General features: G+C 37.2%; 2 protein-coding genes across 2 annotated transcripts in view; one reads left to right on the top strand and one right to left on the bottom strand.

Moving 5' to 3' along the window:
• LOC137971713 (tectonin beta-propeller repeat-containing protein 1-like) overlaps window positions 1–6,124 on the bottom strand; it is a 69,303-nt gene extending 63,179 nt beyond the window's left edge. The window contains exon 1 of the mRNA XM_068818491.1: window positions 5,677–6,124. Coding sequence (XP_068674592.1) covers window positions 5,677–5,955 — 279 coding nt within the window. The 5' untranslated portion in view covers window positions 5,956–6,124. The remainder of the gene's footprint in view (window positions 1–5,676) is intronic.
• Window positions 6,125–11,650: 5,526 nt separating this feature from the next.
• Window positions 11,651–12,500, top strand: part of LOC137971712 (uncharacterized) — a 1,629-nt gene continuing 779 nt past the window's right edge. Inside the window, exon 1 of the mRNA XM_068818490.1 lies at window positions 11,651–12,500. This exon is cut by the window's right edge and continues 779 nt beyond it. Coding sequence (XP_068674591.1) covers window positions 11,651–12,500 — 850 coding nt within the window.

Here is a 12,500-nt window from a genome sequence, read left to right as displayed (position 1 = left end):
TTAGCTCATTACAGGTCATTAGCTAATTTTTTAGTTCATAATGTACCTCACTGTAGGTCATTGTAGACCATTGTAGATCATTGCAGGCCATTGTAGTAGGTCATTATAGCTCATTATAGCTCATTGTAGCTCATTGTAAATCATTGTAGGTCATTGTAGATCATTGAAGGTCATTGTACATGTAGCTCATTGTAGGTCAGTGTAGCTCATTGAAGGTCACTTAAGATCACTGTAGGTCATTGTAGCTTTTGCAGGCCATTTTCTATAGATCATTGCAGGTCATTGTAGTAGGTCATTGTAGATCATTAAAGGTCATTGTAGATCATTGTAGGTCATTGTACATGTAGATCATTGCAGGCCATTGTAGGTCATTGTAGCTCATTATAGCTCTTTGTAGGTCATTGTAGATCATTGCAGGTCATTGTAGTAGGTCATTGTAGCTCATGATAGCTCACTGAAGGTCATTTTAGATCATTGTAGATCATTGTAGGTCATTTTAGATCACTGTAGGTCATTGTAGCTCTTTGAAGGTCATTGTACAGTAGATCATTGCAGGTCATTGTAGGTCATGCATTGTAGATCATTGTAGGTCATTGTAGATCATTGTACATGTAGGTCATTGTACATGTAGGTCATTGCAGATCATTGTAGGTCATTCCTTGTTTTTAGTAACTACGGCACCAATGATCAAATATTAACCAGAGCACGAAAACAATTTTTCAGTTGAGATCAAATAAGTTTCGACTAGTTCAGGGGTTTGATATCCTGGGTTGTTTCCTTGGAATGTTTCTCTTTTTGTAATTTGTTACTGGTGAAAAACCTCAAAGGATCTGTCAGGATATTCAAGGATCCTTAAAGATTGTCAAGGGCCTGCAAAAGATCTTTGAAGATGAGGATCTTTCCTTGAAAGATCTTTGAAAGTTCTTTCAAGATCTTCAATTGCAATTAGGAGTTGTAAAGATCCTCAAAGAGTCAGTGACGATCCTGTGAGGATCTTGCAAAGACCCTGGTGAGAATATATTTCAAGGTCTTGGTAAGGATCTTTGCACATCCTCAAGCATTCTTTGATGATCTTTCAAGGATCCTAAAAGGATCTTTGAACTGATCTTTAAAAGGTCTTTATCAAACTCATCGAAGATCCTTGATGAATCCTGATACATGTATAATCTTTAAGGATCTTTCAAGGATCTTTGGAAAGATCTTTGTAATCTAATCAAAAAGATCTTTCCAAGATCTTCATGACATCCTTGAGGATCTTCAAGGATCTTGATAAAGATCTTTTCAAGAACAGTCAAGAGATCTTTTTAGGATTCTTGAAAGATCCTCAAAGGATTCTTGAGGATCTTTTACGATATTGATAAAGATCCTTTCAAGATCAATCAAAGGATCCCCTTAGGATCCTTGAAAATAAGGGGGTTCTTGAACATCACCAGGATTTTAACGGATTCATCTTAAGGATCTTTTAGGGAATTTTTAGTAAGGATTTTTTAAGGTCTCTTTAAAAACTTTATGGAGAATCTGTTGATACCTCAATTTTATTGATGTCTTGTGTAATTTTGATCTCAAGAAGCTATTAAAGGATGTGGCTGTTGAACTGAGAAGTAATCTAAAGGAGTAATGGTTCATTTATAGCGATTTATAAAAAAATCAGTAAAAGAAAAACCCAATTGCCTTATGTTGTACCGTACATATTACCGTACATAATACCTATATTCCGACAAAAGAATCACTAAAAATTATTAAATAACATGGGTTAAGTGACAAGAACAGTTACGAGAAACATCACTAAAGACAGTGCTATTGCTCTTGTTTCTATAAAAACCATTACTTCATGGTCTTGCAAACAAAAAGCATGAAATACAAATAACCAATAGTGTGTACGTGTTTTATCAGAGATTTAACTTAACATGAAGTTCTCATTAAGTTGCATGTCCAGTCTGAAAACACTTGTATCCTGATAGTCAGCTCATCTATCCCAGTTATACATGTAACTTGGAAACAGAAGTGAAGTGGGAGCAATGCATATAGGTGATGCTTGTTCTGTCTCACTTCACTGCAACTACAAAAACTAAAACTTTCTGAAAGCAACCTTAACTTGATAACCCGCGAATGACTTCCTTCACTTTTCTCTATGATGATTGTTCTTGAACCAGTGTAAAGTAGGAAAAACGCTCAAACATTAGCCTAGGCTATCAAACATCGTCGAAAATCAGCCGAGATCAGCCATCTTGGATTTGAGCCACTGTGGTCAGCAGTAGGCCAGCACCAAAAATTGCGGGCTCGTGCCAGCGACAAATCGATGGCGGTTATTTCAATTTTTCAGTTTACTGCAAACAATCCTTGCCATACTTTAGTTCTTTTACGATGCAAATGCTTGCCTGCTACAAGGAATTGCTGATAATAACTCACCTAAAAAGGTAAGCGTTGGATAAGGCAACGTTGATGCTGATTTCTTGGGCTTTTGTCCTATAAGTACAAGTAATATTTTATAACACGAAGTGTGGGCGTTGTTGTTTTAGGAAGTAGTGTCTTTCTGTTTTAATACTAATAACGAAGCTTGTTGTGGAAGGTTTTCATAACCTTTCCTTAAAAAAAGCAGCAAAAAGCTAACCATTCGAAGCCAAGGAAATGGACATTCGCATCAAATTTAATTATCCTGGTTTAACACGGTAGGTACCGTTTAAAACACAAAATAAAGCACAACAACGCTTGATTTTAGTTATACAATGCATTGAGTTTGAGTGTTCCAACATGTACATGTAGCTCATAGTATACATGTAATATCAAAAGCTAACTGTTGACACTTCCATTTAATGCAGAGATTTCTTCTGGGATATTGTACCGGTACATGCATGTAATTACATGATAAGTGGTCTGTAATTGCTGACCAAATATCATGATGTTGTGTTGATCTTAAGCAATGAGAAACCAGATTTTAAATAAAATATGCTTGTTTTGTTTTCTAAAGACTCTATTGCTGTTGTACTCAAGTCACCAAAACCAGTGCAATAAGCACTTTTTATAACATTGTAGTCAAGTTGTCACTGCCTTGAATTTCTGCAGAAGTTGGCAAAAAAACAAATGAATATATACAGTAGGTCATGTTCATGTAGCTGTATTATTATTGTATCTGAGTATCTTTAAAGCTTATAGTTCCAGAGGCAACCAAGCTTAGGTACTAATCGGAAAAAAAAATGTTGTAGTTGCTCAATTCCTGTATTAGTTAAGCTCTCCTTAGGCATTATGCAACAACGACAGTGATCGCTATGAGGGTGTATTCGAAAGTATGCATTCACATTAGTTGAAGGAAGAAGAAATTTTCTGTTGCCCTGCCTCTAAAATGTCAGGAACTGTCCAAAAATTATACGAGCACTTGAACGGCAAAGAAGTGTAGAGAGTATGATTATTGAAAATTTCACCATCTTTCACTCATGTCCTTCACACAATCTTAAATTTGCCTTTTTCATTTCATTTTTTTTTTGCTGATGAGAGCAAAGTAATACACCAAAATGATTAAATCTGAAACAAATGTCTTTGTTGTGTAAGTTCCCTATTCTGGATTTAAAAATTAGCATAAAGTGCTGTTGATATTGTTTTCTCAAGCCTTTTCAAAACGTGGTTTCTATTTTATTTTATTATAGATAATTAAGTTATAATATTGTTATACAATAAATTGCTGGATAAATCTTATCGGTTGTTTCACCCATTATCTTACATTCCAGCGTTTTACTAATGGAATGTTATAAGTTTTGTTAAGATTCTTGTGAATGTGCCTCTTAGATCGGATTTATTTCGTTCTTGGGAGGTTGTAGTGAGAAAATATCCCAAATTTGTAAGCTTTTAATTAAGAATCCTCCCGGAAACTTACAAAATCTTGCTGAATCTGGCACAATAATGTACATTTACTACGTGCTTACAATGAGGATAAAAGAGTTTGAAGCAAACAAAACAAAAGTTACAGTAAAAACCTGCATAAAAGAACCTAGATTTTAAGAACCTGTCAGGCTAAGACAGTCTATTTAGACTACATTAAATACATGTAAGAACCTGTTATAGCCTACAATTTTCCAATGGGTTCTTCTTTTAAGAAATCAGTCAAACACTGAACACAATAATTTAATATACCTGTAACAAGCTCTACCAGTACCATATTAGTCCCAACAGCAAGACAGTACCATGTTTTGATGTTGTTTTTGTTCTATCTTGCATAGCTTTTTACAAACTTCATATATGGCTTTAATGTACTTGAATAAAATGAATTTTTATAACATAATTACTACGTGTATGCATGCAGTACCAAAAATAGGCCCAAAATAGGCCACACCCACCAATGGCAAACACCTTATTTAATAGTTTATTTTATTATCAAAAAAAGAACCTGAGTACAGTCTGTATCTTAATTTTCCAGTTACCGGTAAGCACCATTTTTATAAGAACCTTCTCAGCCTAGCTTGGAAAAAGTTGGTTCTTATATACCATTATCAAACAAGTAGTGTTATTGTAGTATTAAATTATGAATTACATTACTTTTTCACAATGCCTTCCCTTATTTGTAGTAGGATAAGTGGAAATATAAAAGAATATTGTGGTTTTGCAACTGCATGGCCTCAGTATTGAGTGGACATGCTGTTATTGTCTCTTTAATCCCCATTTTTTTATGATTTTGACAATGATAAACAGATTTATGGAAACAAATAAAGTTTAAATGATGTTTGTGCCATAATTTATTGTTGTTGTTGTTGTTGTTGTTGTTCATGGTAGTTAATTAAAGGGAATTGGCCATTTCCAAATTCACTTTAGCATGTTTTCCAAATGGCATCCTGGCACTTATCCCAACCCTGAGGTGAATCAAAGCAATAATTGGCAGTAATCATGGTTCTTTAATGGAGCCACAAAGATCCTTGAAGATCAGTGGTAAGAACACTGAATACACCCAAACTATGATCACAAAGATCTTGACAAGATCCTCAAGGATAGATCAGGATCTTTGATTATTGAAGATCCTCAAGGATCTTGGCAAGAAAAATGAGGATCCTTGAGGATCTTTGCAAGGAATTTTGAGGACCCTTACTAAGATCCTTACTAAGATCCTTAAAGATCTTCATGAGGATCTTTGAAGATCCTCAAACGATTTTCACCAGGTATACCATCACTCTAAGGTGCAGAAGCTGATGTCCCCAAGCTTTGGGATTTGATGACAACTCCAACTGGACAAGACAACAAGTCGCAGCGTCAGGTTTCTGCGACAAGTCGCTTTGTGTGTACTACTGTAATTCCAAAACAAGTTGCTACGACACAACACCTGTTCGGTGGCAGACGCAGTGATCTCGTATGAGCGGGAATGTGAACTAGTTTTCCAAGTCAATTGGTTCATTTGCATTTTGTTGTAGTGACTTGTTGCCGGAAGTGTACACAGGGTGCAACAACACTGCTTTCGCTAAGTTTGTCGCTGCGATCAGTCCACAAATTCCAACTGGTTTGAATTCGTGCAACTGATCGCAGCGACAATGATCTTAACAAAATTAACCGTGTCACACGAGGCGAATTGTTGCGGCGACTTGTCCCCGCGACGTGTCACGTCGATTTATCGCCTAATGTGTCCCGGCCTTTATACACATGTAAATGATTCACATTTTAGTTAAGACATAAACTGCGCATTTTACCAGTAACACCTACCGCCCTATCAGTGTGAGACCAACCACCGAACATTCCCCATCTTTCATTCTCGTACGTTTCTACCTTGACTCGTATGGGAAGTTCAGTAGCATGAACAAAAAGATAAAGCTGTTGACTCGCACTTATCGCCCATGCACACTGTTCCACAGCTGAAATGCGTTTGAAACAGTTCCTAGAACCAAGTTTAGGTGTCGAGATCTCACGCCAGAAGTTATCTCGCAAATTAAAGAGGAAAACGCGTCCATCTCGGTCAATTACCCACAGATTACTTGTTCCCATCTCTTCAAAAATGCACTTTACTAGCCAAATGATTCCTCGATGATCACCAAACGTAACTCTCAAAGACAAATGACTTTTCTCAATTACATCCGCACAGTATCACTTCACTCGACATGGCCAAGGATGTACATTTTGTGCATGAGAGTGTATGAGGATAACAAGGGATTTAAAACAAGGGATACATGAAGTACCAACGCACGTGAGGGACATGTGAATCCGCTGTATGACTGCAGGCACAGGCTTCGTGGATTTTCTTCGATGTTTTGTCTCCGCTGTAATCACTCTAAAGTTTTCCTCTGTATTCGAAATCCTTCCGTCGGTCATTTTGTGAAAAGGAAACTGCTACAGCGTGGACAGTTGTTTGCTTCATCTTCCTGGAATTCCGGTCGGGGATGTCGCCACTTTGCAAGTGGAAGAACAGAAGAACAATCTCGATCACTTAGATGTAACCCTCTGGATGTAAAAGATAATTTCGTACTCTATCGGTTTAACTGGATCAAACATCTGCGATTTATCTCTAGAGCGAAAATTTTGCATGTAGCCGTTGTGATTAGCCTTACATGGCCGATGAGCCACTGGTATTATAATGGGCTCATTTCTTTATCGTCACTTACTTGTGCCATTATTGGAGCCCTGGGCACCACCGCTGGACTGGCTGCTTTGAGTTATTTTGTCCGTCGAATTGTTGGAGAACTTTCAATAAATGAAGCAACTCAAAAGATAACAATATCAAGCTTGACTTTTTGGGGGAATCGCTGCAATAGGACCTTTCCTCTTACAAGTTTAGTTCCGCTTAGCGACTCAGGAGTAAACATGAAGAACACTTTCCACAGGCTGGAGTTGTATGGTTATAAGGGTGTTTATCTCCTAAATTTGCGGCATTGTAAGATTTTTGATGAGATGTTCTTTAGTGTCATTGGACTTCACAAGTATCACAGTGATTAAAAGGTATACTGTAGCTTCACTTAAACAAGAGCAATTAAAGTACTAAACATACTTAACCCCATTGACCCTTGAGAGTGAAACTTAAGAGATTTTACAGTGTCTAAAGTCAGACAAATTTACTCGTCAATGGGGGGCATCCTAGAGCGTTTGAGGTGTGAATTGGTTAAATGTAGTCAATAACTATGTCCCCATTAACCCACTGACCCCTGAGAGTGACACTTAATAGATTTTACTCTGTCTAGCTAAGTACACCAGACGATTTTATTTGTCAACCAGGGCATCCTTGGGCATTTGAGGTGTGAATGGGTTAACACAGGGCAATGAAAATGGAAAAAAAGGCATGCATAAATTGGAGTCTTCTGCAATTAGATGAAAGTCGAATAAATTTGAGCTATTAGAAAAATCATTGAAAAATCATTGAAAATTGACAAAAGGGATATTGGTCTATAGTTTGATAAAGATGATGAAGAACCAGACTTGTAAACAGGAATGACATGTGCCATCATAAAACAATCAGGAACAGTACCAGAAGAGAACGAATTGTTGTATAAAATCATTGCAATAATAGAATTCAGACTATTAAGTAAAGAAATAGAAATGCTAAATGGACCAGAAGCTTTTCTTGATTTGAGATTTGAATTTCCTGCATTGACGTAGGACTAAGAAAAAAGCTGTGAGACAAAGGATTGAAGAGACACGATGAAAAAGACGCATCAACCCGTAGGCGTACGGGCACGATCCGACCTGGGGAGGGGCGGTGTCTTTTTTCCCGAAAAAATTACACAGTGCCCGAATGCTTGATTGTTGAAATCCGTTTTTTACTCCCTCAAAATGTACGAAAGAAGCATTCGTTTACAATCCTTAAAACTCATAAAACTGTACGTATTCGAAACGACCTGTTTCGAATCCACTAATTTCCATCCCTCAAACTGACATTGGACATTTCGTAACAATTACACAACGCATTACCCCATGTTAATATTGACAAGAATGAAAAAAAGGCAGAATTACATGCAGCTTTAGTTCAACAAGAAAAAGCGTTTCTAAGCTATGCTGCGCTGATCTACAGTATGTAGGTCTAAAAACCACGTTGAAGACGGTTAACTTTCAATTGTTTTGCTGGGTACTACTATTTCAATACTCTAAAAAATTCGATTTTCCGGAAGGTTGTCTCGTTAGTCTAGTGGATATCGGAAACTGCAAGAAAAGGAAAAGGAAAGGAAAGGAACTTTATTTAAGTGTCTGGTCGTTCTAGCGCTGGAGCGCTAATTGAGGACACTGTAAACTGAAATTAACAATGAAAGTAAATCAAGTCAAATGTTGGTTTTTGAGGAGAGGGGAAACCGGAGTACCCGGAGAAAACCTCTCGGTGCAAGTACAGAACCAACAAACTGGACCCACATATGACGCCGGGTCCGGGAGGCGAGCGCTCTCACCACTGCGCCATCCCTACACCATCGATCCGGGTTCAACTCTTTGCCTCGCCTATTGCGAATCTTCTCAGCTTGTTTAAAATCTTGTTTCGTTGAAGTAGATTTGAAGTCTAAAGTAGACTGTACGTCGTATAAGTTGAATAAAAAGGAAAATGTCAGTTTGAGGGATGGAAAGAAGTGATGAAACATAGAGTTTTCAGAACCTCACATAATCTATGTAGGTCTACTCGATCTAGTAACTAATAAAAACTTAGAACCTCACATACTCTGTATTAGTCTACTCCATCTAGTATTTAAACTAGAAAAAAAGCTTCTTAAAAAAAGTAGCTATTTCTTCCATGGCGTTGTCCAAAAGTGTCAATAGACCCTTCCACGATTTTTGGCGCCATCTTAGTTAGGGGGCAAACACGGCTAAATTAACAGTAAATGTATGGAATTTTGGCCGACTTTGAACCGCTGTAGTGCCACTAAAAAGAGACGGATTTCCACAGTGATAGTGTCTTTCAAAAGACATTTATACTGCGATTATTTTCATGAAATATAAAGAACAGATTCAAGCTACAACGACCATAAACGAATTTTTAAGATTCCATACAAACCCTTCTAAAACCATCACAGCAAATTGCCGCGAAATTAGAAGCAATATGAAAAGATTTATTATTTGAATTTACAGACATCATACCTTCCTTAATGGCCTTAATTTCTGTTGAATGAATGATATCAATAAAAGTATTTAAAATAGTGGCAAAAGATGGAAATCTGTCTCTTTTTAGCTGCGCTTCAGTGGTTCAAAGTCGGCCAAAATCCCATACATTTACTGTAAATTTTGCCCCCCAGTCAAGATGGCGGTCAAAAACCGTGGAAGGGTCTATTATTTTGTCAATACCGTTTGCTATGACTCTATTGCCATAGGCACGTTCAATGCAAATGATGGCGAGGCTATTCAATCTACTCTGCCCCATCGTGCTGCAAAGATATGTCTTAAGTCTCCGAAGTCCGCTGAACATGATGTTGCTGGAAATACGGCCAGAATAGACGCCACCTTCGAGAATTCTGGGATCATTTCAAACAGGTGGTTTGCGATCAACAGATCAACAGCCGAGCAATTCAGATGTTTTAAGATCAACCGCAAGGACTTATTTCAAAACAAGGACTTTAATATCTTTTAAGTTACACAAGTAATATTTTTATACTTTCACAAGTGCTATTTTTTATATTTTTGCCTTATTTATATATTTTTAAATTCCATCTTTTATTATCTTTTATTGCCCGAATTTTGAGCGTTTTGCCGGAAAATTTCCGAGACTGGGGGGGGGGGGGGGGGCGGCCGCCCCCCACCCCACCCCAAATATTTTTAATGTTTGATTTATTACACCTAAAATAGCCTTCATAATACTTCCTTTTACTAAAGGTAATGAAATGATTTAACTTATTCCTTAATTGTAAATTACAGGAATTGATTTTGAGTCCTAATGAGTTTCCTATATATCTTATTCTTAATGTTGATAGAAGTTCTAAGGCCTAAAGAAATCCACGGCTTGGCCTTGAATTTAACTTCCTTTCTTGAAAGCATTTTAATAGGTACATAGAAGTTGATTATTTGATTAGATTTGTTTAAAAAACAGGAAAAGATGTCAGTGATGTTATCCTTGCCAGTCAACTCGTTGAAAGTCAGATAACAAAGATTCTTCGTTAAATCTAGAGAAACCCCTTACAAACGACTGTTCGTTCAAAGGAAGAGGATGGATTGAGTCAATTGACAGAAAGTTAGGAAGATGATCAGTTATGAATATAAAATGTTACCACTATATGTAACAAACTCAAGAGAATTAAAAAATACATTATAAATAAGAGTAGCAGAGTGACTAGTAGTTATGCGAGTAGGCTGGAGTATATGTGGTTGAAACAAATAAGATAATAAATTTATAAATTCTCCAGTTAAAGCATGGGAATCACAATTCAGAAGGTTAATATTGAAGTCACCCAAAACTAAAGAAAACTGAGATTCTTTATGAACTTTATCAAACATTTTTGAGAAATGATCCAGGAAAGATTGTAAAGAAGTATTTGGGTGTCTACATTCAGTGTGTAATTACAGCTGTATAGTAGTGTAGCAGCTCTCGGAGCCTGCTATTGTCTGGTAATTCAGACAAGTATTAAATTCTGGTAAGTCTAAGTAATTCAAATTGTTTCAATTGTTTAGTCTTTTGTTTTTGGCTAGGGTAGCAAGCCAATCACATTATACCTTACGAGAGCTGCTACATCACCCTGTATTTATGGTATGTGGGGCACCAAATGTAAAAATATTATTTTCGCTGTATTTCTTTATAAGCATTGTGTGTTTTATAACATGTCACAGGAGGAGTTCTGCAATTCACACATTCAAAGACCTTTGCGATGTATAAATCCTGATGAATCACAAGACGCCCAACTTTGCGATTTATAAATTGCAAAGTTGGTCATCTTGCAAAGTATGAATAACAAGAACCATACATTTGTGATGTTTGAGTCGCATATTTGTTATCCGGTTTTGATGACTTGCCACCCAAATGACTTCTCTTAGCTTGTCCTAGTTTTAGGGACAATTGATAGGTTTGATAGAGTTGAGGAGCCATCAGAATACAATCGAAAGTTTTTTAGTACTTTGTTGAAAAACATAAAGGACGTGACATATATTATAGCTGCAACATGGTGGGTTGTAGATGGAACTCAGTGAAGTCATTCCCCAGAAACAAAATGAAACCACTCAATGTTTCAACCTTATGTTGTCTTTTTCAAGCTTGACAGTTGTGACTTCAGTAAGTCAATTGACCAAGTGAGTTTCATTTCGTTTCTGTGGAGTAAATATTGATCTGGAGACCACAGTTTGGGATGCCACCAGGGCTAGATGCATTTAAATGTTTCAACTCAGTTTTTAATATGATAACGTGAGAGAGTGAATTCATCCGGGACTGACTCAATGAAGGCCTTTTTAAAAAATAAAGTCTCTATAGAAGGCATGGTACCATAGGAGGACGATTTGTCAATCGACTGTGGACGCATACAGAGCTCTGTCACACTTTGTGCAATATCCCCTACTAGCAATGTGTTCCTGATACATGTATGTTCTGTAAGTCATGCTTGAGTGAATTCCTTGTGTACAATAAACTGTGAAGCCACCCTCTTGTAGTACATCTTCATGTTTTAAGTAAAATAGAGCGTGTAGAGCGCCTTGGCAGCACTACCTATTGCTCCGGATATTTGATTATTCCTGCTTTAAGAACCTAAATTTCACGAAGCTTACTGCTAAAAACATTGTAAGCATTGGAAGTCTCATAATGCTGCTTCAGTATTCGCGTTTATCTTTGATGAACGTGATATCAAACGTTTCATCTACTCGGCCATTACAACCTTCTTTGTGGACACACCTAGTCAAGCTTGGAATTGCAAGATATCGACCAACTCGCCGTGGTTCTCGTGCTGGAAAGGGAATTCAGAGGCATATTTCAACTGTTATAACCTGCTTTAGACCTAGATGTACCGCATCGAACGATAATTTTTTGGGCCGCAATTTGGATAAGAATTTGAATATTCTAAATTCGAGGTTGAATATCAGTGTTGTGGAGCGTACGCCATTGTCTCCAAAACACAAGGCGAATTCTTCTTTATTGTTATGTTCTGCCAACCTTCAATCTGTTAAGTCTCAAGGGAAATCTTCCGTGCTGCTTGATTACATCCTGAAAACTGATATTGATGTATTTGCGATGACTGAAACGTGGTTACGCGACAATGATACGGCTGCAAGTTTGGAGTTTTTTCCAAGTGAAACTTACAAACTTTTTCAACAAAATCGCTTATCTGGCCGTAATGGCGGTGGGACTGCATTGCTGATCAAAAAATCAATTGATGTTAGGAAGATTGAATCACGCAAAATAAACTCGTTTGAATATTCTGAGTTTAAAATCGGCACAGATTCGCTTAAGGCGAGAATTGTCATCATTTATCGTCCTCCATACTCCACTGCTCATCCAGTGACGCCTGCTACATTCCTCGAGGAATTCAGTTCTTACTTGGAATCTATCATTTTGACACCTGAATCTCTATTGCTGACTGGTGATTTTAATTTTCATGTCGATATTGATGATGACCCCAATGCCAAATTGTTCCAAAAACTCTTAGATTCTATGG

This window comes from Montipora foliosa, chromosome 9, assembly GCF_036669935.1.
Source record: "Montipora foliosa isolate CH-2021 chromosome 9, ASM3666993v2, whole genome shotgun sequence".
NCBI classification, from domain to species: domain Eukaryota; kingdom Metazoa; phylum Cnidaria; class Anthozoa; order Scleractinia; family Acroporidae; genus Montipora; species Montipora foliosa.
The sequence above is the reverse complement of the archived record's forward strand: the minus strand, read 5'-3'. Positions and strand labels throughout refer to the sequence as shown.